The 27,862-nt window shown below is 40.7% G+C and overlaps 1 protein-coding gene and 1 long non-coding RNA gene across 6 annotated transcripts in view; one reads left to right on the forward strand and one right to left on the reverse strand.

Moving 5' to 3' along the window:
- Window positions 1-1,103: 1,103 nt before the first annotated feature.
- Window positions 1,104-27,386, forward strand: LOC126995684 (DNA topoisomerase 2-binding protein 1-like). Of its 5 annotated transcripts, none has more exons than XM_050855462.1 (20): window positions 1,104-1,249; window positions 3,158-3,330; window positions 4,855-4,994; window positions 5,517-5,757; window positions 6,793-7,006; window positions 7,390-7,611; window positions 8,152-8,283; window positions 10,061-10,261; window positions 11,790-12,161; window positions 14,676-14,923; window positions 15,732-15,880; window positions 16,624-16,871; window positions 17,846-18,001; window positions 18,377-18,424; window positions 19,175-19,753; window positions 20,317-20,447; window positions 22,062-22,460; window positions 25,297-25,583; window positions 26,162-26,365; window positions 26,455-27,386. In XM_050855462.1, the coding sequence occupies exons 2-20, from the start codon at window positions 3,229-3,231 to the stop codon at window positions 26,498-26,500; spliced, it is 4,119 nt and encodes a 1,372-aa protein (XP_050711419.1). In that variant the 5' UTR covers window positions 1,104-1,249; window positions 3,158-3,228; the 3' UTR covers window positions 26,501-27,386. The 5 variants fall into 5 exon arrangements, with proteins under 5 accessions (XP_050711419.1, XP_050711420.1, XP_050711421.1 ...); XM_050855463.1 differs by having other exon boundaries at window positions 18,380-18,424; XM_050855464.1 differs by having other exon boundaries at window positions 10,064-10,261.
- Window positions 1,104-27,862, reverse strand: part of LOC126995688 (uncharacterized) — a 40,960-nt gene continuing 14,201 nt past the window's right edge. Inside the window, exons 2-4 of the long non-coding RNA XR_007750648.1 lie at window positions 25,338-25,555; window positions 6,756-6,981; window positions 1,104-1,239 (exon numbers count right to left, since the gene is read on the reverse strand). This is a non-coding gene — a long non-coding RNA (uncharacterized LOC126995688). The remainder of the gene's footprint in view (window positions 1,240-6,755; window positions 6,982-25,337; window positions 25,556-27,862) is intronic.

Genomic DNA, 27,862 nt, shown 5'->3' on the forward strand with positions numbered 1-27,862 from the left:
TTGCTTCGTAGGTCGGTCCAGTCATTGGCAGTCAAACCGATCGAGGAGCCCACAAGGTAAGGTGGGTATAATACCTGCGCCCAGAGCTGTTAATTGTTTTCGTAGTGTATTCTTAAGTGTTTAGCTACGATCGAGTGTTTTGTTACGGGGTGTAACTATATATACAGTTTAACTGTCGGAACAATAAAACCTCAGTGCTAGTATCAGCTTGGTTTACTTCAGATGACAAGACACACATACTGTATATCTGGCTGGCCAACGATATGGTTTCCTTTCAAGGCGCCTGCCTTAGCACAACTCCGTCTTATCGTCGGGCTTGAACGAAATGTATATACTTTCTATCCCCTCTCTGGCCTGTTGCTACAGTCGAAGGCTAGTTAGCAAGGCACTGCTACATTAAAAAGCGGCAGGATCCGCTTCCAAAATGGGAAAAATTATGTTCTCTATACCTTAGTTCAAAGTTGGCGCGGTTCTCGAAGGGCTAAATATGGCGCCCAGCAGCATTTTCAGCACAGAGTCGCCAATGTCGGTACTCTCTCTATCAAGGGACTCTAGGGTGAAGTATATAAGTGTACGCAGTAAAGTAATAACTGTGGGTAGTGAAGTATCTAAGTGTGAAGAAGTACCAAAGAGGGCCTATAAGATATAAAATGGAACATCTCAAAGGAAAAAGGTAATCCTGCTGGAGGACACAGTCGCCAAATTAGTCGCCAAATTATCGTACTCAAGCGCTTCGTATTTACCGGTTTCTGACCTATAACTATTACCAAGAAACCTTAATTATTAACCATTTTAACGATAACTATCTATGCAGCCAGTATTTTGGGTGGAGGAGACAGTTGTTGGGGTCGAAAATCGGTGAATAGAGACTTTTGCCCTTGACTCTGCAGCGGTGCCAGATCATCCTGCTCAGCCTCTTATTTTTACCGATTTCCGACGCAAAAAACTGTCAACTGAGCGTCAATAGCTGGATCCATATATAGTTATCATTGAAGTGGTTAATTATTTTTGTTTCTTGGCAATAATCAAGGGTCAGAAACCGGTACACGATGGTCTGAGTACGATAATCTGTCACCGTTGCCCTGTTGGAGGAGGAGCGAGAAGGAGAGCGGGAGGACAAACAGTGGAGTGGTGATGTCTGTCTCTCGTCCCTGCTGTGTTTTCCCTTTGAACAGGTGACCCAGAACCTCCACGGCTCCCCCGGTGATCTGCATTGGTGTGTTCTTTATTCTGCAGTGCCTGTCAAGGGGTAAGAGTAGGCTTCAGTGAGTAATAAGAGCAGAGTGGATTGGTTTAAACCATTTTTTTTTTAAATAAACCCAATGTTTTTGTTTTCTTTTTTCAATATCGGTTATTATATTTTAAACTTTGAATGTGGTTCATGGAATTTCAGGGTAATATATCATTATTTTAGTGTAATATGATATTTATTTTATAAAACTTCAAACATTATAATATTCAACATAGGATAGGTATTTTTGTTTAACATTTTAGGCTTTTAGCAAAGGGGTGACTCTGTAGATTTGTTTACATTGAGGAAATCTACGATATTTGAAATAAAAATATTAGTCCATTCCAATAAATAAGTAAATTTCTTAAGCTCAGTACTAGAAAAAGAATAAAATTGTCTCTTCTAGGTTCTTTCCTTTAGAAGAGGTCATATTAACCACTAATTTTACAATCTTGGTAGTTGGTATGTATCAAAACCTGCTGAATAAAGTTGCCAAAATCAGTTTAACTAGTTTATTTGTAGTCTTGATCATTATCATCTATTTCTACATATTTGTTCAGAACTTTATATAAGAAAACGAGCTTTGCTGCTTCATTAAAACATTTTTTTTATTTTTTATTTAAACATGGTTTTTTGTTAAAAAAACGTGTTTTTTTTTCTACCCCGAAGAAGAGCATTCATGACACCACCTTTTCGTCCCGTCTCGGGGCACATGGGAGTTTTGAAGGTATTTATCTCCTCTCTGGAAACGGAGTAGCTCATGGAAGTTACCAGGAAAATATAGCGTCTTTGCACATTGAAGTTAGTGTCTAGCAGGCAATCGGGTGTAAATAAGGCATACAAACGTTGAATAATAATTTTTCTTCCTCTTCTCAGATTTGGGGTTTCAAAAATATCAGTTCATCTCAGAATATTGAGTAGCTTACAGAAGTTACCGGTAATACACGACATTTTTAGCATTATTAATTTTCATTCTTTATCATTCTCTCATTCTCTCGTTCTCCTATTCTCAATCTCCCATTCTCATTCTGTCATTCTCATTCTCCCATTCTCTCTCGCTCATTCTCATTCTCCTATTCTCTCTCGCACATTCTCATTCTCCCATTCCCTCTCGCTCATTCTCATTCTCTCACTCATTCTCATTCTCCCATTCTCTCTCGCTCATTCTCATTTTCTCTTTCTCACTCTCTTTCTCATTTTCTCTTTCTCACTCTCTCATTCTAATTCTCTCTCGTGTGGAGGGCCTGAAAGGGGGTTAATGAGGTGGTGAGGTATGGCCAAGACTGACAGGCTGACTTGATTTGGTTACCTTGGGCTATGTACTATTAAAGTTTTAATTGTATACTATATGCACTTGTATGTGAGAGCGTTTGGCCACCCCAAATAATTAACTGAGTGTTCGTGGTTGTGCAAATGGCTTACGCTCACTTGGTTTTCTCACACAGTTAAGAGGGACAGCCCAGATTTGTTGGCACAGCATTCTACAAATAGCCTGAGTCTTGTGACCGATTAGATTGCAAAATGTGATTCAGGTGCACAGATGTTTATTATAAAAATTAAGTGTTTCAGTAGCTACAAGAAGAATAACAATATCATGCAGTGACAAAGAAATTAATTACTATTGAATTTAAAATTGGTTTACTGTAATGCTAAAAGAAAGTGAAAGTGGTATAGGGGATTAGTTATTTATCATAATAATAAGCCGAGTATAAAATGAATAGCGAGTAGACATTGCGGCAGCAGAAATCCTTTCTCCTACATTACAGTTCGATGAAAACAGAATAACCAACTTGCCGTCCATCAGTGTTAGTAATGAACAGATGAAAAGGTACCCAGGCCAAAATAATATAAAAGAACCAAATGTAGAAAATGAGAAATGAGCATACACATTGTTCCTAAAAATTACCTTACTCTCCTCCTTTACAGCCAGGCAAGAAGAACTAGACCAGCTTGTCCCCTAGTTAACCCATCCATCAGGTGGAGGCAACGGTGTCAGGATGGAGGCAAGCTTATGTTCCCAGGAGGACACTGTCAACCTGTTCTTTGTGCACCCGCCCGGTGATGGCCTCCCTTCCAACATCCTCCTCTGTGCCCTCCAGGTCTGTGACTCTTCACTTGCAGGTCTATATGTATGCTAATAATAGTGATAATAATCAACAATCAATAATAACTTGATAGCTAAATGTTTACTCTCAAATAGGACAGGTAATTCAAGGATTCAGTAATGTCTGGTTCTAGAGTTACCAGTAAGTCTATTATTACTGCGGTGTCTGTACTTCCTACTCTAAATAGTATCTTTCAACCAACTTAGTTTTATCATTGTTCATTGCTAGATTTAACCTGGAGTCCACTTCCTCTTGCATCCCACTCGTTCCAGTGAGTCACCTACCAAGATTACACTGTTACAAAAAAAAAAAAAAAAAAATGTAAGTTGTCTAAGTTTTTTCAACTGATTTAGGACAAATTTGCACTGCTGAATCTGAAAATGACAGGCTTTTCTCTCGATCAGGTCAGGTTTTTGTGCTAAGTCAATTTATAAAAATACGATTTTATAACTAATCATCTTGCTTATTATGCTGATACTGGTAAGGTACTGGACTACTGGTGAGCTTGAGCAGACCGATTCTTCCGGAGGTGAATCTTCCAATGTCTTTGTTTTTTGCATTGGCTTCCTCATTTAATTTTTGACCCCTTCTTCCTTGTTAGTCTTTCCTTATCCAAAACTTTTCTACTTTCTCTATTTTCCACCAGTTTAGATGTCTTGCTAATGATCTCACTTATTGTGACTTATGACTGAAGTGTAACTTTTAGTGGCCGTACACCTCCTATGTATCTGACTTGCCTAAACACTTCCTCAGTTTCCTCGTGAGCTTCTTTATCACTGTCCATGACAACTTTATTGCTTTGAACACCAATCATGTTATCACTCTACTTTCTTTTAAGGATGGCAGCCCTGGCTTTTCAATTTTTTCCTTAAGGTAAACCTGTCAGGCTAGGGATCATCTTATATACTGTTCTTTGTATTTTATTTTTTTTATTTTTATGTGGAGACCATTCTACTGCTGGTGTATATTCTAACTTGAAGCAGATCACTGCCACCATCAGTTTCTTCCCTCATCATTATCCAAGTAGTGAAATGTTTGTCAGCAGTTGATAAGTGTGTGTGAGTGTGTGCGCATCCTCCCGTAATCATATTTTTACTGAATTGAGTCAGCCTTGTAATCCTTAACTTAAAAAAATACTTTCCATCCATAATTTGTAGCATACTTATGACACATACAATTTCTTAAGGTACCATAGTCCTCTCTTGGGAAGCAGAATTTTTCTTAAATCTGTAGTTCCTATCCTTTTGTAAAGTTTCTTGTTTTCCCTTTTCCCAGTCGTTACATGTTTTCTTTGTTACCAAATGCAATTATCGCATCACATCTCACCTGTTCTTGCTTCCTAAGTTTCATTGGTTAGATTTTTGTACTCAAATAAACTTCAATCTTTAGGGTTGGGTACCCATTTTGTAGCAGCCATTGGTACCCTTTCAGTCCTTTCTGTTTTGCAAACTCCATTATACAGAAATATATCCCAATAAAATGTTATTCTTTCTGTTCACCTCAATTTTCTTCTCTCAGGCTTGTGAGGAAAAGTTAAGGGTACAGTGGCTCTCGCAGGAGGAGTGCATCAAGGTCACCCCTGCCAAAGAAGACATCTTTGTATGTGACCCCTTCGAGGGAGAGGCTTTTGACTATCTGGTGAACTGCCCAAAGTCCATGTGAGTGTGAGGGAAGGAGTGAGTTTTTTTATGTTAGTGGTATGCATGCCCCACAGCCATGTACTAAGGAAGAAGGAGAGGGAGGGAAGGAAGAAGGAGAGGGAGGGAAGTTGGGATTGAAAAGGGGAGGTAAAGTTCGCTGAGAGAGGGTAAATATATTTTTACTTTCGTCGTATTCCTACTCTTAGTTCATGTGTGTGATGGGAACAAGAGAAAAGTAAAGTTTGTTAAAGAAAGGTATATAAGTACATTTTTTTACAGTGGTTATATTCCTTTCCCAAGTCCTTGGCAATGTGTGAGTGGGAGAGAGGGTGATAAAGTCAGAGAGGAAGGGGCTAGTGTGTTGTGGGATAAGAAAAAAGAAAAAGGGAGTGAAAGAGTGGCTTAAAATACGTGATGGAGCATTCATTACTCACCTATGCTTTCCTGCTTACATTTTTACATACTAGCAATATGAACATGTAAAATATAAGCACCCACAACACTATGTATAAATATATTTGCATGGATCCCACTTTCCAGCGTTGTGGGTCCAAAGTGCATACTGTCATGCCTTCACCGCATGGAGCCCATCCCATCACTGCCATCACCCCTCCACAACACGGCCATGAATCGCCTGGTTATCACTACCACTGGCTTTTCTCGCCCAGAGAAGGAGGAGCTGCAGCGGCTCATAAAGCGCATGTCCGGCATCTACTCTAACAACTACAACCAGGATGTGACACACTTGGTGGTCAAGATGGTGGGCAGCGAGAAATACAAGGTAACTGGTGATGATAGGAGGACGGGTGGTTGTATTAGTTTATAGAGAGACCTACTTGGTGAAAGGGAAGTAGTGAAGGCAAAATGGAAATTGTGGAGATTGACTCCATGCCTCCACAATACGATATTACGCCTCTATATTATAGTTAAGGGACGAAATACATGTTCCCCAACCATAATATGAAGGTGCAAGTACTGAAAAGTAAAGAAAAAGGCCTAATCCCCTTCCCCTAACGATCTTGAGGAACCTGTGGGAAATTGGGGGTTTTGGGTGGGGAGCATATTTAAACTACTCCAATGGAACTTTACACAACCTAATCTCTAACTGGGGGGCTTCACCCCCCTCCTAAACAGGGGGGGGCACAGCCCCCCCCTGGACCCCCCACACATGTATGATGCACCAGTAAAACTAGAGAAGTACAACAGTATGTGAGACCTTGGAAAGGTTATTATTTAATTACCAACAAAATGACTGTAATGGACCTCAGGTTGATAGGGAACAAGTAGTTTAGGGTAGTGATGTATCGGATACCACATTTTAGAGCTCCTTTTAGGGAAAAGAGGTGCTTTCAAGACGATATGCAGCAAGGGTTTTACACAACAAATTCTAGGTCTATCATCTGTAAGTTTCAGTTCAGGAGCAACATAAGGCCATGTAATATGGGTTATTTTAACCATCACTACTATGGAAAAGGGAATCGCTCATTATCCTACTCAATTCGCAGTTACACATGTAACCTATGGATCTATGCATAATTTATATGATAAAATAATACATTATTCTCACTGGTCATTGCATACCAAATCTGCTAATCAAATGTCTTGCATGCACTATAGATGGTTGCATCTATAGTCAGTGAGAAAACAAGCTATTCATAAATTAAGTCTGTAATTGTTATTCTGATGAGGTAAGAGGAAAAGCATATCTATAATTGATAAAACTGATGAAAACATGTCAAGTAATCAATGGCTAAAGAATAGGAAATAAGGCCATTTCACCTGTGGCTTTAACAACTAATCCTTCTTCATTCCCTAGGTGGCAGTGGAGCAGCAGATTCCCATTATGACAGAGGGATGGGTGATGAGTGTGTGGGAGGCGGTTGTGAAGGAGGAGGCAGGCGAGCACGTGTCTGCCACAGATGAGTTGTTTCTCCCGTACAAGTGTAAGCCTCTGCACGGACTGGTGGTGTGTGTCTCCCAAGTTGACCAGGACACCAAGGCAGATCTGAAGAGGATTATTGAGGAGAATGGTGAGCAAAAGCAAGAGGAGTAAGGGAAAGCAAAGGTGTGGAGAATGCTGAGGAAAAGGAGGTGAAGAAAGGGATAGTAAGGTAGTGGGGAAAAAGAAGAGGATGGGTATTGAGGAGGAGAAGAAAGAGAAAGTTAAAGGGATAAGGAGTGTTTGGTAATGAATGGTGAAGAGGATATGGAGGATGATTTTGCCATTTCTTTACAAAGTCCACCAGAAATAGGGAAGTTCATGATATCACTGACTGTGGTCTTCCTCAACCCTTTTCATCCTCCTTTACTTCCTCTCTTGCTTTCCTTCTTTCTTTACTTTCCTTGCTCCTTCATTTCTCTTAATTCATTACTTATCCTTCCTCCTCCTCTCACCCTCTTCTTCCTCCAACAGGTGCCACATACACCAATACACTAGATAAGGGGTCAACCTCCGTGCTGATCGTATCTTCTCCCGAGGGCAAGAAGTACAATTTTGCCATCAAGTGGGGTATTTATTGTTTATACCCTGAATGGCTGTACCACTCAGTTCAGCAGGGCCATGCACTGAATGAGGAGGAGTATGAGGTGCAGGCACGCAAAACCTCTACTTTCACCGACAGCTGCATAGATAATGGTGAGTATATGAGGGAAGGGAAGGAACCAGTGTCAATTAGTTAAGATGGTATTTTGTAATCTTTAAAGTTCTTTATTTGAGCTCCTCTATGCATACATACACATGCATGCACACACATATGTGCTTGCATACACCACACACACAGACTAGGGATGTACCGATGTATCAGTATCGGTGGTATCGGCACATTTTAAGAGTATCTGTATCGGTATCAGCTGATTTTCTGCCGATGCTTGAAGGAGTTTTGTATGTTGCATGTCACTCATTGCAAATAATTTTATCCAACAGAAATTGGATTTTCTAAATTGATGAAAAAATATTAGAAAAGTGTAATTATCTAGTATCATGATACTACATACCATACATGGAATGGACTAAACAAAGACATAGTTGAGGCGAGCAGTGTCCATATAATGAAGGATATATAGGAAATATAGATTGGGAGACAGGCTTATCCAACCTTGAGCTCAGGCCCTGTATACTACAAATAGGTACACACACACACACATACACTCACATCCGCTCCTTCCTTTCCTCCAGAGTTGCCTTCAGATTTCTCCTTGTGTAGCACCATTCTCAATGACACGTCAACACAAAGGACAATCACCTCCATCGACGAGACAGCCAGCCTGGAGAGCCTGGCCAGGAGGAAGTCCAACACCAATGATGAGGGTGAGTATGATGCCCTTTCCTGCCTTATTTATAACTAAGGTTAGGGGAGGTGGTGGCCAAGTGGTCAGCATTCAGACGTGGTTTTCCTGACAATCTGGTGTTGTGTACGTAGCTGTCCTCTTGTATGGGGCTCTCAGGCAAACTGCACATGCTCAGAAGCGAATATTTACAAACAAAGACTTGTTGATAAACAAAGCTGTATGCAGGCATCCCTAAATAACATGGCTGCAAATTTACAGGAAAGACTGGCCAAATTTAGGGTTAAAATAGACCCTTTACAGTATCTTTTGTTGATTGGGTAATATCCACCCAACTTTACAAGCAACCAAAGGAGAAGTCTGAGGAGGCAGGTGAATTATCATATGATAAAAAGTGATTGTATTTCAAGTCAGTAAAAGTCTTGCATGCAGTAAACTTTTGGTTGTTGAAAAGAGCCAGTTAGTCTGAATAACACCCGTGGAATGAGACTGTCACAAGCTGAACAATGCAGTGGCTTGTGTTCCAGGGTAGTGGAGTAATGACAAACATAGGTTCAAAGGCTGCTTTCAACCCAAGATTTATTTATTTATTTATTTATTTTTTAACAAGATGTTATTTCCTGTAAATTTGTATTGCCTGAATTCCACTTCACTATACATCCACACGACCTCTACACGTCACGAAACACGAGAAGTTAATCCAGACAAGGAAATGTTTTGCCGGCGCCGGGGATTGAACCCACGACAAGTGAGATGGGAAAGCCACTCCTTAACCGGTCGGCCAAAGAGGTACGCCCCTCGCAGAGTGAGTTATGGGAGGATCGCCCATCAGGCGGGTCCGCACTATAAATTTAATCCTGAATCACTGCATAAAGTGTATTTAATGGCCCTTCACTTCACTTATTACAAAACAGTGCTGTATTGGATTCATCAATGTGTTTCCTATGAAATAATAAAACAATATGCTACCCGTGCTTGAAAACACTGGTGGAACATCCATATACACACGACCAGCTGCTTATAGGATCTGTGTATATAGCAGTCCACCTTTTGTTTGTAAACAAAGCGGGGACAGCTCCTTACAAGGGTCAGTTACGTACACAACACTGGGCTCAAATCCCACCATAAGACACTGACAGTTTTCTACCAGCACCTAGTAGCAGAAGATTACCCACATGCTGTCCAGATCTTCAGTCAACCCTGACTTCAGTGACTTTGGCGAAGAGGTGTCATTGGATAGATGAACCCCTCCAACAAAGATGGAGTCATACTAAGGCTGCCTGAGTACTGTCTTTTCACTTGATCTATTCACTTCTCACTCATTAGTAATATCTTCATCTAATATTACTGTAATGAGTAAATTTCCTTAAAGCTACCGTACATGCCACTTTCTATGTTACTTTCACTCATCGTCCTTGTGCACTGGCTCAGGATTATCACTTGTAGAAGCAGTGGGAGCCATCTCTCCGGTGATGTAATCATATTAGGCACTATATAGCCCCAAATTGAAGCGAATATTGAACTGTCAACATAGACTAAATTTACCTAAATCTCTCCTTACTCTCCAGTGTTTCATCCCCATTTTACATGCACATAATACATAAACTCCGGAAAAGAAAGATCTCAAAGTAAATTTGGAAACATTAAAAGCCATATGAGAAGTAAAGTCACAGCAACCCCAGTTATTATCAACATCCTTTAAAACTCATACCAAAATTAAAATCCTACACCTCTTATGATTCAATACATTTTCCATTTTAAAAAAGATTAACATCATTCCTTCCCACATCACCCTACAGCAGATAGCCAGCAAGAGGCAGAGGAAGTAGAGGCTCTCAACCTTCAGGAGGCATTGAAGGCAGACAATTTCCTGGCTGGGTGTCGAGTGTATCTGGCTGGCTTCACACCCATCCACACAGAGAAGCTACGACGGGTGCTGGGGGCAGGGGGCGCCTCAAGACTCAGCCAGCTAACTGAGTCTGTCACCCATGTGCTGCTAGGTATGTGTTGGGTGTGGTGGGTGGGTGATATGTGTTGGGTGGTGGGTGGTTGTTTTGTGTGTGGGGTGTGAATGTGTATTTGCCTAGTTGTGTTATACAGGAAATGAGCTGTCACATCTCTTGCATGTTTTCAGCAGCATTACCAACATTCTTTGTTTTCAAAACTTTAATCTCTTGTTTTATTTGCACTTTCTTTTCTCATATTTTTTCAGTTTCATCCTTGGACTTGTGATTTTCCTTTTCTAGTCTTTCAAGTCTTTTTTTATTTAACCTATTATTTATTTAGGTCCTGAATATTGTGGGTGTGGGTGGGTGGGGTGGGGTGGGGGTAGGGGGGCATCATCCATTCATCCTAATCAAAGTAATCCTCATCCTAAGCTAAGCAACACCCTTCATCACAAGAAGTGATCTAACACTAATGAAAGTCCACCATGGTTTAACAACAAAATTAAACATTCTAAGGAAAGAGATTTTTTACAGGCAAAAGAAAGTGCAAAACTCGCCCAAAGCTAAGACTATCATGAAGCCAGTCAATGAGTGAAAAAATTAGTGAGTCAGACAAAGCATTGGCATGAAGAAAATATATATATTGTTACTAATTATGAAACTAATCCAAAGTCTTCTTCAATTACATAAACAAAAAAGAAAAAAAAAAGATCAGAAGTGGGAGTGGGCCCGTAAGTGAAGGCACAGGTAACTTAGTACATAATTGAAAGCCAACTTATTGTGAATTACTTTTCTTTGGTCTTCAATTCCAATTTAAGGACCTGGGTGTCAAAATTACATCAAACATCAAGTTCTCCCTGCAGGGCATTGATGTAGTGAATAAAGCTAACAGAATGTTGGGCTTCATTAAAAGAAATTTATCATTCATGAATAAAGATGCTTATCATTCATGAATAAAGATGTAATACTACTACCACTACACTACAATAGTTTAGTCAGATCCCACTTGGAATATGTAGTACAGTTTTGGTCTCCCCGCTATTCGTGGGACATTGCTAAATTAGGCATTTAACTTACGGCAACAAAGATGATATCCTTCTTGCACAACAAACCTTACAATGAAAGGCTCTTATCTCTAAATTTGTTCTCTTTTGAAATACATCACCTCCAAGGAAAATGGATTGAATGTTTCAAAACTCAATGGCTTTACCAACGTGGACAAATCCAAATTGTTTATGACTGATTATACATCTCCAACAAGATTTAATGGCACAAAACTTAATTATAAGGGAACGTATCCACACTGCACTCAATTATTCTTCATTATCATTGTAGCAAGAGAATGGAATAAACTCCTACCTTCAGTGGTTCAGTGCAACAAGACTGAATCATTATAAAACAAACTCAGCCATCATATCCTCCACCTTAATGATCTTGAAAGCAGAAATACGTAGTCTTAATGACCATTAGGCCCTTTGTTTTGTTGTGGTATTACTAAGTTTTAAGGGCAGACCACCTAGTCTGGACCATAGTGTCTGTGTGATCTGATTACCATATGTAAATCACCCTCCTAATCCTACAGCATCACCCAAGGCTGACCTCCTCAAGAACATGCATGGGTGGGCTACAAAACCCCACATCGTGTCAGTGCGGTGGATTGCAGAGAGCATGCAACTGAAACGTCCAGCAGATGAAAGCAATTTTCTCATCCATCAAGAGGCAGACTGGGAACAACAGCCATTTAAGATGCCCTCTACAGCTACGCAAAGGTCATCCATCAGCACCTCCATGGTGGATTATAATGATGAGACGCATGTAGATGAGGCGCTGCTACATGAACGGTCCTTGGGGCCCAGACAGAGGAGGGAGAGGGGGGCCAGCATGGAAGAGACTGCTCATGATGTCTCCACTCTGCCACAGTCACAGGCCTCAGAGCTCCCTGGTATATTTAGCGGTGAGTTCCTTGTGTTCTTTTGGTGTATTGAATTACTCAGAAATTATTAACGTTCTTCTGGGTATGTTTATACGTGAATTGCTTATTTTTTGTGCCTTTTGTCTTGATAAGTCAGCTGGCTCAAATGTATTGAAAAGGGGAAATATTCTTCATGGTATGTTTAGTGGCAAGTCACTTGTCTTTTGTTCTTAGTCTCATGTCAGTTTTCAAGTGACTGACTCGGAGAAAGTAAAAATACTTATGGTGATACCTTGTGGATGTTTGTGTTGAGAGGGGTTTGTTCTTAGCAAACACCTTCCAGGACAAGCTAATTCATAGTTATACATGGTCAAGGGGAGATATGAGGAGTGCAGTAGATTATATAGCTGTAGATGTGAGGTTGAGACAGGATGTAGTAGATACAAAAGTTGCAAGAGGAATGTTTAATAAATCTGATCACTTTACGTTAGTAGCCAAAGTTAGGATGAAAGAGAATTGGGAATTCAGAGGGATGGGGAAAAAGGAAAAGGGTGGGAAGGAACTAGCAAGTGAGAAATTGCATAACAGTGGCCACAGGGAGATATATTGGAGGCAAGTGGAGGAAATACTTGGAAGAGCAAGAGCAAGCATTGAACACAGTGCAGGAGTGAATGAAATGTGTGAGGTGTTTAAGAGTTCAGTGGTCAGGGCAACTGAGAAAGTAGTTGAGTATAAGTCATGTGGAAGAGTAAAGAAAAGGAGTGCATGGTGGACGGAAGAGATAAAAGAGGTAGTTGAGGAGATGAGAAGGAACTACAAGAAAGTGTTACAGAGAACTGTGATGGAGGAGGCAAGAGAGAGATGGGAGAGTAATAGGCTGGTTAGGAGAAATAAAGAGAGAGTGGAAGAGGAGTTTGGTTGGAAAACATTAGCAAAATACCAGGAGAGCAAAAAACTTATCTGGAAAGAAGTTAAAAGAGAAATAGGGGGAGGAAAGAGTGACATTTGTACCATGAAGAGGAGAGATGGGGTGCTTGTGAGAGGGGATGAGGAGATAAAGGAAGTATGGAAGCAACACTTTGAAACTGTAATGAATGAGTGTGGGAGGGAGAGCAAAAGTGATTAGTGTAGGAATAAAGATCAATGTAGGGCAGCCAGATCCACAGGGGGAGGTGGAGAGAGATGAGATAGAGGAGGCAACGAAGAAGTTAAAAGTAGGGTGGGCACCTGGAGCTGATGGCATAACAGCAGAAATGCTGTAGGGTTTTAAATGAGAGGATGAAGAAAATAACTGAAAAAGGTGTTGGCAATGAACAAGGGGGTTTTAGGGAAGGGAGGGGTTGTGTAGGTCAAACATTTGCACTGAAAATACTAGTTGAAAAGTACTTACAGAAGGATAGGAAGCTGTTTGCTGCTTTCATGGACCCAGAGAAGGCATATGACATGGTTGACAGGAAGGGTTTATGGGACGTTCTAAGGATATATTATGTGGGAGTGCGTTTGCTTGAGGGAATTAGATCCTTCTACAAGGATGTGAGTGCCTCTGTACGCATGGATGGTGAGCTGAGTGAGAGGTTTGGTTTTGGTATTGGTGTGGGTGTGAGACTGGGGTGTGTGATGTCACCATGGCTTTTTAATGTGTACATGGATGGTTGTATGAGAAATGAGAGCCAGAGGGGGGGAGCTAGGTCCAAAGCTGAAAGTGGGAGGTACAGAGGAGTCATTGGTGGCAGGCCTGTTTGCAGATGATACAGTGTTGTTGGCAGAGAATGATGGGACACTGCAGAGGATAGGAGGTGAGTTTGAAAGGGTATGTAAGATGGGAAAGCTGAAAGTGAATGCTAGAAAGAGAGAGGTTATGGTATTTGAAAGGGCAAGAGAGCAGACCATTGATTTTGCAAACCTGTACAGAGTTAGAGAAGAAAACAACGAAGTGTAGGATAAGGCTAGGGGAAGAGAGAATGGAGGAGGTGACCAAGTTTAAGTGTTTAGTGACAGTTTTATAACTTATGTAAGCATGGAAGTATGGAAGGTGAGGTGAGGGAAAGTGCAGTGAAGGGCAGACAGGTAGTAGGTGCATTGGAGAGAGTTATGAATGGAAGAAGTGTGAGCATGGAGGTAAAGAGGGGAATAAGGAACAGTATTATCCTGCCAACTCTGTCATATGCATCAGAGACGTGGACATGGAATGCAGCATAGCAAATGAGAATACATGCAGTTGAAAATGAGTTATATAAGAGGTGCTTGTGGTGTTTCAGGATGAGATGGAGGAAGTAATGAAAGTGTGTACGAGAGGTTTGGTAAGGATGTGACAGCGAAAGGAGTGGATTGTAGAGTGATCGAATGGGTGAAGCGTGGTGCACTGAGATGACGAGAATGAAGGAGAATGAATTTGTGAAGAGTGCGTATGAGGGAAGGGGTGTCAGGGGAAGACCACCTGTGAAGTGGATCAGTAGGGTGAGTGAGCATTGGAGCGAGAGTTGGAAGTAGCAGGATAGAGTGTGCTGAGAGGGAGTGCCATGTATACAATTTTTTATGTCCCTTCCTTCCACACAGGCAAAAATTTTACCATATTGGGGCACAACCAAGAGATAAAGGAGGAGCTGGCTGAGATGATAGAGCTTAACGGAGGCCATGTAGTGTCTTTAGCAGGGCAGGAACAGTCAGCCAGCATCCACTATATGGTGATAACAGCTGGTGGTGATGCTGATAGAGCCCTTTACCACCACCACCACCATCAAGGTCACAATCACCATACACAGCTGATCTCGCCTTCCTTCCTTGAGGATTGTGTTGAGTCACAGGTAATTAGACTGGTTATTTTGATCTCTATGCATTGGTGCTGTTAACCCTTTCACACACCAAAAGTTTAATAAGTTTCTCTTTCCACTGCGACATCAGTCTGGGGCTCCCTAGGGGGCCTCATGGAATAGCCTCACCGTGCGGCAAAAATTTTATTGATATCACCCACGAGTATTCTTTTTTCCTGGCATTATTATACCGGTATATCGTTGATTTTGGAAGAGATCATTCTGCCTTATGAAAGAAAAAAAATATCAAGAAATGCAAATAAATAGTGAAGTTTACTGACTTTGAAAAAAACAATTTAAAAGGACGACAGTCGCGCTCATAGGCTGCCTGCTGAGAGGCAGCTAAACCACAGGCAATTATCACTTCACATCCAAGAGCATGAGAGAGTTGACAGTTAGTTTATTTTATAGGTCTAGCTTGGATCTTTGATGCAAAAAAATTTGACGTGATTCTGAAAGATTTTAATTTTGGCGAATTTTTTAAAAAATTGGCGCGAATCGAGTCAAAAGCTCATGTAGATGATTCCATTTTTCTGCCAATCGCGTCGTGGTGCGTGAAAGGGTTAATGCTATTAATGTTACTACAATTTTTACTGTTGCTACTTGTTACTACTTTTGTCGTATGTATTTTTTCCTTTATCACCTTTGATATGTTCATCACCTACTGCTGCTACTGTTATTTTAATGATAATAATACTATTCATAAAAAAAAGATTGACTTCATAAAAAAAATGATTGACATTACTATTGTGGCAATCCTTCATAAATCCTGCATCACCCTCTTTTCCCCTCCTCTTTCCAGAGGCTCTTGCCAGTGGAGTACTATCATCTACCGCTGCTCCTGCCAGCAGACTCTGTCTCCTCGCTGGATGGCTGCTGCATCACCGTATCCGTCTATGCCCATTATGAACGCCGCTTCCTGGAACACCTGGTGGTTCTCCTTGGTGCCAGGTGAGCGGCATATTGGGTTTTGGACCACCTTGCAATCTGTATGTGTGTGAGTTTGTCTATGATAATGATAGTGATTGAATCACACAGCAGAAATAATGATATTATCTTCATCACAATCATCAGTGACTGTTTTCCATAAAGCAGAGTAGAGAGTCATAAAGGTCATTTGGGTATTGGTGAGTGTCCTAGGCAAAAGGTAGGTAAGGTGGGCCCAGTCCCCAACCAACCTTATGTATTATAGGAACTTTGTCCCATTTAGTTGCTTTGGAAATGAGTTTTTATATAAGAGGTGGATGTGGTGTTTCAGGATGGGATGGAGAAAGTAATGAAACCATGTATGAGTGTTTTGGTATGGGTGTGAGAGCGAAAGGAGTGGAGTGTGGAGTGGTGGAGTGGTTGAAGCGTGGTGCATTGAGATGGTTTGGACATGTGGTGAGAATGGGGGAGAATGAATTCGTGTCGAGAATGTATGAGGGATGGGGTGGGGTGTCAGGGGAAGACCACTTGTGAAGTGGATCAATAGGGTGAGTGAGTATTAGAGCGAGAGAGTTGGAAGTAGCAGGATTGAGTGTGCTGAGAGGGAGTGCCAGAACAGGGAGAGATGGAGACACTTCTGCCGTTGCCACCCCCTGGAGGGAAGTTCCCACAAGGGAGCAGGGCGTCAGAGTTATAGTTAGATAGTTACTTTTACAATATGCATTAGAACAGGAATGATGAGAAGAAACCATCACGCACACACACAGGAACCAAGACAAGTTCAGCCGTACAGCTAAGGCAGACAAGAACCTTCAGGCCAGCACACACCTGGTTTGCCCCACCCCAACTGGCACTAAGTACACTGCTGCCAAGAAATGGGGCGTGAAGGCTGTCACCTGCGACTGGCTTATCGAGTGTGCCCAAACACGCTCCAGGGTCCCTGAGAAACCCTTCCTTGTGGGGAGTGGCGATCCTGTGCAGGTGCCAAGGAAAGCTGTGATCAGGGAGCTGTGGGGTAGGTGGATCTGGCTCTTTTATTAAGTTGTTGAATTTTGTTGAATATTTGTGCAATTTCTTGTGTGCTTACTTGTTTTTCGGGGGTATTTAACATATTTGCTTTTGTTGTTAGATTAACCACGTACCACATATATATGATTGAGATAATCTAGCTTCTTGCATGATTAAAAAATATTCGAAACTTAGTTGAATAACGACACTACTTAAACAATCAATGACATCACCTAAGAAAGAAAGTACGATCATATTACTGCAAGTTTTCAAGGGAGAACAGGCCCTGCAAAACGAGCACTGAAGGCGATGATAGTAGGCTATCTGTAAACTAATGCACACTTTCCGTCATTATTTCCTACATAGCTCATTCACATAGGCATACCAAATATGATCACAAAAAAATAAATTCTATAATAACTGAATACAGGTAGGAATCATTGTATTAAGGAATAAGATATGTATCGGTGGCTATGACGGAAATTATGCATTAGTTTATAGATAGCCTACTACCATCGCCTTCAGTGCTCGTTTTGCAGGGCCCGTTCTCCCTTGAAAACTTGCAGTATTATGATTGTACTTTGTTTCTTAGGTGATGTCATTGATTGTTTAAGTAGAGTGTCGTTATTCAACTAAGTTTCAAATATTTTTTAATCATGCAAGGAGCTAGATTATCTCAATAATATATATTTGGTACGTGTCTTTGATACAATCTGTGATGTCATCAACAGCCAATCAGGTGAAAGGGGGGCGGAGCTTAGCCAGAATGGGGGAGGGGCTTCTCGGTGCAAATTGGCCAAGCTAATTTGGACCGACTATAGTTAGTTTTCTTTATTAGAAGCTTCAGTAATAAAGTGTTCTCAAAATTGTTGATTTGCAGTCTGAAAAAATAAGGTGGAGAATTCTTAAGCAAAAAATGCTTGCAAGGAAAACTTAATTCCTTTGCCATGCCTGTCTTTTCACTTTCTTCTTCTTAATCAGATTGTGCAGTTGTGGGTGGAGAGACAAGGGAGGAAGGCGAGGAGGAGGAGATACCTGCTACTCCTGCTATGAGCAGATCGAAGCCATTCCACTCATCTGAAGCCCTTGCCTCACTCTCCCCTCTTAGGATATTTGACCGCGAGGCAATTAGTGAAAGTTAGTACATTAGTTATTTTTTGTTGTAATTTTTACCGTATTTGCCAGCATCAAAGACATTCCCCATTTATAAGTGCAATATTTTGAAATAGAAATATCATGCAGACTTTTACCAATTTTACCAAGATGCTTTGTTGGTTCAAACTTGGTTGTGGCATGACATAGTACATGTTTACCATAAACTACTAGACCATCACCATATTGTATGTGGAGGACAAAGCATTAGGCCACAGCGATTGCTTACAGTAGCGTCCCCTTAAAAAAGTGTTTTCTTTCCAATGAGTAATATAAAGACCAAGTTAACACTTACCACCCACTAGCATCTGATTGTGTTACCCTTTTTATGAATATTTCATTTCAATGGGTCTTAATCAGTAGATGGTGGAGCCGACCCGGCTGGGAGAGCAAGTCCGCCAGTGCTAGGTGGGTGAGTGTATCACACTAGGTTGATCTGTCTTAGGTCAGCTGTCACTCTGTCATTCGAAGGCCAGATTCATTAAGCCACTTACAAGAATTGTCGTTGGTAACTCTTCTGGTAAATCTGTCCAATACGAATGCTCCATGTGATTAGGCGGCTCCAATGGCAATGAACAAAGTGACAGCCTGGCCGTCACTTTGTTCATTGCCATTGGAGCCGCCTAAAAATCAGGAGCATTAGTAGTGTGTTATCAGAAGACTCTACAACAACAGAACTCTTAAGTGGTTTGATGAGTCCAGCTCCAAACAACAACAAACCTTGCGCAACAAACCTTACGACGAAAGGTTCTCAACCCTTAACTTGTTCTCTCGAGAAATGTCTCCTCAGAGGAAAACTGATCGAATGTTTTAAAATACTTAATGACTTTATGAAAGTGGACAAATCAAAAATCATTTATGATAGATGACACTTTGTGAATGAGAAATAATGGCACAAAACTTAAGTGTAAACAAGTAAATTCAGACTGCACCAAATTTTTCTTCACCAACATTGTAGTGCAAGAATGGATTAAGCTCCCACCCTCAGTGGTCCAGTGTAATGTGACTGACTCCTTTAAAAACGAGCACAACCGACACTTCCTTCAACTTAATATTCTCTCTCTCTCTCTCTCTCTCTCTCTCTCTCTCTCTCTCTCTCTCTCTCTCTCTCTCTCTCTCTCTCTCTCTCTCTCTCTCTCTCTTTTTTTCCCATCACAGAATTTCCAACCCCTGGCACGACACGCTTCAACAAGACCAAGAGGGAGGCGGAGTTGGATGCCATGCCCACTCCAGACACCTCTTACGGCTGTACCTGGCACCACGATCCCTCACCAAGGCTGAGGAAATGCATCAAACGCTGCATAGATTCCCTCCCAGATGTTCCTGATCAACCCAAGTCCCCCACAGTCAAGGACATGTTCACGGCATGCATGGAGGCATCACGAGAGGAGCTGAAGCGTCATCAGAAGAAGCACCAACAGATGCTTGAGAAGATATTAAGAAAAGAGAAAGAGAGAAAGACTTATGACAAAGAGGGGCAGGAAGAAGAGAGTGCAGAAGCCCATCATCATTCCATTGTCAATGGGGGTGATGGGAAGCAGGAGGAAGAAGGTAGAGGGAGGAAGGCTAAAGAGGAAGAAAGTTTATCACATCAGCTGGAGGAGCTTGCCCGAGCCAGCCTTGTGGAGAGGAGTGGAGGCGGAGCAGCTGGAGGGAGTAGTAAAGTGCCACTAGGAGAGCTACAGAAGCCAGTCAATTCATCTAAGACTCACCTCATTGCCTTGGAGTCACAGCCCAGTTAGTTGATTGGGTAGTTGTTGATTCTCATAAATCACTGTTGGATATGTTCACTAATCTTTTTATATCCTATTCTAATTACAATTTTTCGTTGAAAAACGTTACCCGGGAGAAGTGAGCTGAGGTATTGTCATAATAAAGAATGTGTTCAATCTTTATTTTGATGTTGGTTCATCTTTATACCTCAGTGTAATTTTCCAGTAGTAATTGGAGTGGACTAATTAGGCAAACATTTGTCTTAAAACTACTGGACTACTATAGCTGTCAGTCTCTACTTCCTTATTTTGGTACAACAGCCTTTATTTATTCAGTGTATGTACATATATAAAGTATTATAATTTTCTCCCCTGTAAATCTACCACTAAACCAAAGTAACCCCATCACAAATCTCTCTTCCTTCTTGTCTTGGTTTATTTTTGTCTTCAGCTTCACTGTGACCTGTCATTTATATATCAACTTTGGTTTGCTGTTTGTATTTATATTCTTGTTGATCTTCTATGCATTTGTAGTGTTAACTTACTTTTTTTTTTTTTTTTTGTGTGTGTGTGTGTGTGTAACACAAGCTGAGGAGGAGGAGCTGCCCCTGGCCACACAGATCACCTGGGATGACCCCCAGGAACTAGAGGCCAGACTCAGCCTTCAGGAGCAGATGCAAAAGGACACGCAGGACTTTTCACTTCCTTCAGCACACAAGGTGAACTCAATTTAAATGTACTTACCAAATACTTATTCACATCAGCTTTCTTTTTCTTCCAGCTTGTATAGTAAAAATGGCAAGGTAAAGTGTTTCCCTGAATGTATTCTCAGCGAATGCTTTTCTGTTCAGACACTAAAGTGCTCTTCCAGCACTATAGAGTAAAAATAATGTCAACTATAAAAAAATATATCTCCAACACACAGTTTGATATTTCTTGTTATAATTTGCTACCTTCTTGCTGTTATCCATGATTATTATTATTATTTATTTATTTATTTTATTATTACAGGTTGAAAATTCTTTATCCGAAATTCCAAAATCCGAAAGTTTTGGGTTCCGTGGGTTTTGGGCAGGAACACTGTCCACAACCTGGCAACTGGTGTGCTGCTATGTGTTAGTTTGTCGTCAGCAGTCATCACAGTAACACCTTCACTCGTAACTCATTGTGATTACCACTTGTTGTTTGCTCTGTGGTTGAAAATGTCAAAAGGGTCTTCAGATACCCCTATGGGTAATAGTGTAAAGAAAAAGAGAAAACATTTATGTTTATCTATATTAAAATAAAATAAGAATAAAAAAATATTCCAAAATCCAAAAAAAAAAAAAAAAATCTGCAACACTCGGTCTCAGGAATTTCGGATGAGGGAGTCTGATTTTAACCCGTTATTATTATTCAATCTTTTTTTTTATTTTTATTTTTTTATTATTTTTATTTATTTATTTTTTGCTATTTTTTATGAGATCTTAGCATTCATTGATCAATTCAGAAGCAATAATCGTTTACAGTTAACCAGTTTTGTATCCATTTGAATGAGGAATGCAGCGTCCTCAACCTCCCCGAGCTGTCTTTCCCCTCTTTCTCTCTCTCCTGTTCAGGCTTCTTTCTTTGGGTAACCGGGGGATTAATCCTCCTAGGGGTCCTGCGTCCCTACCCTATGGTGAGCAGTCAGCCCAGCCCCTGATCTGGGCTGGTTGGGGGGAGGGGTTTGCACCCCCCTCTCCCCACTAAAAAATTATCCCAGCTAAAAACAAATTAAAAAGTGGAGGTCGGGGTCAGGGTGCTGGCCCACAGGCCAGTGGGGCTGAGGGAGTTGCTGCCTTGGTGCTGCTGGAGCTAGACTTACCCTAGCCAGCAGCAGCAGCAGCCTCTTATACATGGCAGGCAGATCCACACCTCATAGGGCAGTTGTATGTCAACATTATAAGTACATTTGTCCATTTCAGTAAGACCTTTTTGTTTCATCTCGTCAACCTTGTTCTTAAGTGTCTCTCGATAGACACGCTTCAGCTGCGTTTCCCCCCCTTAGTTCTCTGGTTTACTCCCTTTATCACTGTTCCCATTACCACCTGGCCTACTTGGGCAATCAACGGCCTCACTAGCACCAGCAGATGATATAATCACCCCAAAATCAGGCAGAAACAGTAATAGTACAAGCACACGGCGCTCACATGCTCGGTGTTGTACAAACAAACGCTCGGTGCTGGCGTCACTGCAGCAAAAAATCAAACCACTCGACCACCAAACTTGTGTTTAGGAGTGCAAGACTTAAATTAGAAAATATCTGAGAGATACCACTAAATCTTACCTGAACTCTCCCTTATTACACATAGGCACCCAAAGCTGACAGTGGGAACAACAGTGATGATGAATACAACAAAGAAAACATTCCATCATCACCACCATCTAATGGAAGAAATAAAAATAGTACCACCACCACCACAGCACCAACAACAACTAAAGACACCACCGCAGCAGCACCACCGCCACCAGGGCAGCTAGTGTTCAAACTGGGGAGTATGTCTGATGACAAGTTTCAGGAGTACATAGAGGTGGTGACGAAGTTGGGAGGTGCACTGAGTTACAGCCAGACACGAGATCCTCAAATCACACATTTGGTGACAATGAATCCATCCTGCTCAGAGGTGACCCTGACCTGTATAGTCTCTGGGAAGTGGATACTTATGAGCACCTACCTGGATGACTCCCTCAAGGCTGGCTACTTCTTGGAGGTTGGTGGCTCTGCTTTTTGTATGTTTATAGTGCTTGTAACCCATTTTATTATTTCATTTATCTATTTTATACAATGGAGACAAACCTAGGGCAGAAAAAGTATATACAGTACCCAAACTTATATATTTTCCAGAAAGCCATTCAAATATCTGATTGTTAGTATTTTGGATCCATTTTTTGCTCAGCACAAGTACAGTTGCTGATACCTGTGAAGAAGGACAAAGATCCTGATCTTCATCACTTATGCTCCTGCCCTAGTCTATGGCTGTGAAACATGAACACTGTATTGCAGTATTGAAATTTGCAGGGGTGGATTGATGCCTACGCAGAATCGTAGGATATCCTCTGAATGACTGTGTTAAACTGGCTGTTACTCAGTGTGACTGATTTGAGGCCTATTACTCGCATAGGCCATGAACACCAACTCCGGCTATACAGGAATATGACTCACTATCCAGAAGCCAATCATGCTCACCTTGTTTCTGTGAGACAATCCTCAGTGTAGACCAAGGGAATACCTAGAGTTCATGACTTTAGCAAGTCGATAGATCCTGCCAAAGAAGTACTTGGGATGGGAAGGGGGCCTGCTTGGAGGACCCCCTGGGTATGGTGTCATAGGGTGGGCAGGGTAATGTGCTCCCCGTGTATTCCTACATTGATTGATATCCCATAGGAAACAATAAAAATTGGATTAGTCTGTTCCACACACCCAAAAAGTACCTGTTATAAAAAACTAGTGGAAATATTTATCATTCAACTTCTATAATAATACATGTAATGAGCATTTACTTTCCCAGAAAATAATAAAAACACTTAAGCTTAAGAAACTGTCCAGTCAAAGCCAAAAGGAGGAAAAATAAAATTACTGTTTCAAAAAGACATTCACAAGAGACTCATATGTAGAAATGTCTGCAGAAAGGACAATCTCATTGGGTAACTGATTCCATAAATTCGTCAACGACGGAAGAAAACATCGTGAGAATTGTGTCTTACAAAAATTCATAGGATTAAAAGCAAGATTGTTTTGACTATAAGCAAACCTTGTGATCTGGGCAGGAGTAAAAGGATCAGGCAAAGCATTGTGTAAGGGATGCTGATTATTCTTAAAAACTTTAAATAAAATGCTAAGGGCACCAACTTGACGCTAATGATCAAGATCAAGAACAAGTGCCGGAGAAATAAATTTAATTGAATTGATAGCTCTGTCAAGTAACTTTAAGTGGCAATTGGCAGCAGACATCCAAACAGGACCACAGTACTCAAATTGGGGCAAAATGAATGCATAAAAAGATTTGATTACAGTTGAGTCACAAGCAAATATTTTGAAGCACTTACTAAGTATGCCTGTCTTCTGTGCAATAGTGGAAGACATGGAATGGATGTGCTTCTCAAATGTCAATTTAGAATCAAGAGTGACTCCCAACAAACGGATACCAGAAGCATCCTTAATCTGTTCAACAAAAATATGCAAACAAGGATGAGGTGGATTCAAGGTACGGGATCTACTGATGGTAATGGAATGTGTTTTATTAGCATTAAACTTCATCCCCCAAAGTTGACACCAAGCGGTGATCATTGCCAAGTCCCTATTCAGAGATGCAGCAACTTTACCTCTGTTGCTAGGAGAGGGAACAGAGGAGGATAGAGTTGTATCATCAGCATATGAAATAAGTTTATTTTCAAGGTTAATGCCCAAGTCAGAAGTAAAAATGTTAAAAAATAAAGGTCCAAGGACACTGCCCTGAGGAAGACCAGAAATAACAAACAGAAGCAGAGCAGGCACCATCAACAACCACTCACTGTAATCGATTAGTTAAAAATTCTTAAAAATACTGAGAAGACTTCCACTAATACCAAGGAGTTGTAGTTTATAAATTAGAGTCCTATGATTCACAACATCAAAAGTAGAACTGAAATCAGTAGCAACAACTCGACTCATGCCCACGATCAAAAGAGCGTCACATGTTCCCAAACCCTTACAGAATCCAAACTGAGAAACAGGTAACTGATTAAATTTATCACAGTATATGGAAAGCCATTTATCCTGAAGCCTTTCAAAGATCTTGGAGAGGATAGGAGTAATAGAAATTGAGCGGTACTCGGTAGGAAAAGTTGAAGCCAAGACTCCCTTCAGGATGGGGGTGATGTTGGCCTTGCACCAACAAGAAGGAAAACTACCAGACTAAAGCAGTGACCTAAATACTACAGCAGGTTTTGGTGCCAAGAACGTAGCAATCTTTTTAAAGAATCGAGGAAAAAAAAAAATCTGGGTCCATCCCACCATATATATCAAGATCTGGAAGGTACTTTGCTTAAAGAAAAATATTTGAAACCTAGAGGACTGTGCAGTCATAAAAGACAAGATGTCAGGTGTTGGGCAGATAACAATTTTTCAAAAAATTCCTCATGGTTTAGAAGACATTTTAGAAGTTAGAATGGGGTACCATGAAAATTAGAATGGACTGTGAATACCTTTTAACAACCTATGAGTAAAGAATGAAATTGTCTTACTAAGTGATTCTGGGGGAAACTTACAAAGAAAGATTGAAAAACTTCACAGAGAAAGTATTTTGGTTGTCCTGGAGATTAATATTAAGAAGACTACAGTGATAACCAGTTGATCAGTCAAGAAATGATGATCAGCAGTGAAGCAATTGAGAGTAGAGGAATACACCCATCTAGGACAAGCGATTAATTTAAACCTATGATCATTATTTAATATGAGCGTTAAACACCAAGAAAACATATAGGTTTGTTATGATTGATCAGAAAGTATGTACCACCCAATTACCTAAGGAAATTGTTTCCCCTTCCCTTTCATACACATACACACAGGAGGAGCCATATTCATGGGGGAACCCTGCAGCTCTACATACCCCACAGTTAGATCTGAAGAGTAGTAAGATTGCAGCAGCGGCGTGGCGGTGGAAGTGTTCCATTGGCAGCAATGGGGAGTTGGACAGTGGCTATGATGGCGACCAGCAGCAGCAGCAGAGACAACAGCACCACCAACAGCGACGTCCCTTTGAACACATGACTGCTCTCATCCACACAAGGAAAGACCGCTCCCAGGCCTTCACCCGACTGATTGAGGCTGGAGGGGGACAGGTGATTTCTGCCAGGTGGGTAGGTCTGGATGTGATGGGGAAGGTGTATTTCTAAATTTATTTTTGGCAAAGTAGGCAGCTCTAAAGAAAAAAAACATAAAAGAAAGCCTGCAATTCAATGCTCTTGTAAAGAGGCTAGAAAGAGATGCCAAAATGGAGGATCAAATTTGGCCTTCAATTAGTATTTGTACTTCTCCCTTTAAAGTATTCAAGTCCTATGAAGAAAGAGATATGATGAAGAGAGACTCTCCCAGAGCTTATCAGTTAAAGGCATGAATGAATGAAAATACTATACGTAGTCTATTTTTTGCAGAAGTGCTCTTTTTCCACAGAAAGTTTCCTCCTAGCTGATTGGTTGAATATACAATATTTAATTCCATCATTACAAATTTGGACAGCATAGGGATGAGCTAGAGTATAGAGTCTGTGCTGTGATGCCAGAATGATGAAGGCATGTAGATAGCATGTTCAAAGGAGCTGTTAAAATGAAAATATCAGAAGAAGATAGAAAGGGAAGAAACATCCCAGTCATTAACTGCTCTTACCAAACAATAACTTAGCTCCTTAATCTCCTTTCTCTACATTACCCCCAGACCACCATACTCCAAAGTGGAAGGGGTCACACATTTCTTTGTGGAGATGGAAAAGACCCCCGAGAAGATAGACTTAGCCAGCTTTGCTTCAAGAGGTATTCCCTGTCTCCAGCCTGTGTACCTTAACCACTGCATTTTGGAGGAGGACCCAGACATCACACAGGCCTTTATTCCTGAGTACAAGGAGATTATGGCCAATATGAGGTAATGTTGGAATAGGCTAGTCACGTCAAATCTACACACATCTGCAACACTGCTGTCCAAACCCTAACAACAGGTTCCACACTTTCCAGCACCTGTATCCCGAGTCCCCTAAAGAGAGCCACACATCGTAACTGAGCAAGTGCAGAAAGCAGGGAGGGGCATCAAGTTTATGATAAGTTCTTCACATTCCTGAATTTTTCCAATGAAAACAAAAGTGAAGGCTGTGGGTGAGAAAACTCTGCTGCAGGACAGTGGTAATAGATCTAATTGTTGGACACTTAAGTTTTGCCTGCAACACCATTTTGCCAGAGAAAATATAAAGAGCTCCTGGTGTAACATAATAGCCTGTTTGTATGACTTAAGTTGTTCAGGTTTTTAGAAAATTATCAAAGTTCACCCATGGACAGATATTTCTTCTGGAGCCTCCTGTACTTCCCAAAAATGACTTTTTATTGGTCTCTTATGGAACAGCTGATATTCTAATTCATAATAACAGTGCTTCATGTAAAAGTGTGTTTGGAAGTGGAGCAAGTGTAGGTTGATTCCCCCAAAAAATAGGATTGAACTTCTAATTAATGAGACAAACCAATGCTGTTCTGTGTTATGTTTAATTCTTTGGATCAACATTAGCAGGAAATATTTATTTGAAGTGGTCATGTGGTCCTGAGCCTGCTTTTGCTTCTGTTTATGTAAATGAAGATTAGATAATTTTTTCAATTGCATTTTTTAATGTGACTGCTTTCTGGATACTTGAAGATGGGGCAAGTGTTACAGAGCCAGAAATGGTCAAGGACTGTAAGGGCAAACAAGACTGACTTCTACTGCCAAGATGAAATTTGTGTTTGTGTGTGTCTCCTTTTGTAGTTTACACGGTTTTATTATGATGAGAGAATAATTACTCCCACACTCTTCAATACTACTATATATTTTCAATACTTTAAAACTATTAATTTCCTTGCTATTTAACTAAAATACTTATAGAGGAAAATATGCAGAAATAAATAATTATTTACCATTTTTATCATTAGTAATTTCATTTCTGTCCTTAAAAATAAGATGTAAAGGGATACTAAATAATATCCCTTCAGCTTTCTTGTTGCCATGTGAAATCAGATTGTCTCATGACATCTGGCACAATTTAAATGTTTGGCCAACAAAATAATTAAAAGCTCTGGAACCAGAAGCCTTGTGGTGAAAACTGGGTATATTTTCTACACATGACCCAGCATGGCATTCCATACTGGTAGACTTTACTGCTCTTGTTGTAGAAACAACTAACTTCATCGACAAAAATTATAGTCACCATAATAAATGCTCTAGTGATGGGAGAGAAGAGCATGAAAAATCCAGGAATGAAGATGAATCAGCTAAAAGTATAGAAAAATTGAACATATGTAATCATAGGGAAATGTCAGTGTTGGAAGAAGTACTGCAGCACTAAAGAGGGATCTCTCTCTCTCTCTCTCTCTCCACACACAAACACAAAAAAAATAATAA

This window comes from Eriocheir sinensis, chromosome 8 (genome assembly GCF_024679095.1).
Source record: "Eriocheir sinensis breed Jianghai 21 chromosome 8, ASM2467909v1, whole genome shotgun sequence".
Taxonomy (NCBI): Eukaryota; Metazoa; Arthropoda; class Malacostraca; order Decapoda; family Varunidae; genus Eriocheir; species Eriocheir sinensis.

Bases quoted from the DNA above. Each gene is read 5' to 3' on its own strand.
- LOC126995684 (XM_050855462.1), top strand. From the start codon at position 3,229: ATGGAGGCAAGCTTATGTTCCCAGGAGGACACTGTCAACCTGTTCTTT. The intron at 8,284-10,060 runs GTGAGTATGATG...ATCACCCTACAG, and splicing joins GTCCAACACCAATGATGAGG to CAGATAGCCAGCAAGAGGCA. The intron at 10,262-11,789 runs GTATGTGTTGGG...CTAATCCTACAG, and splicing joins TGTCACCCATGTGCTGCTAG to CATCACCCAAGGCTGACCTC.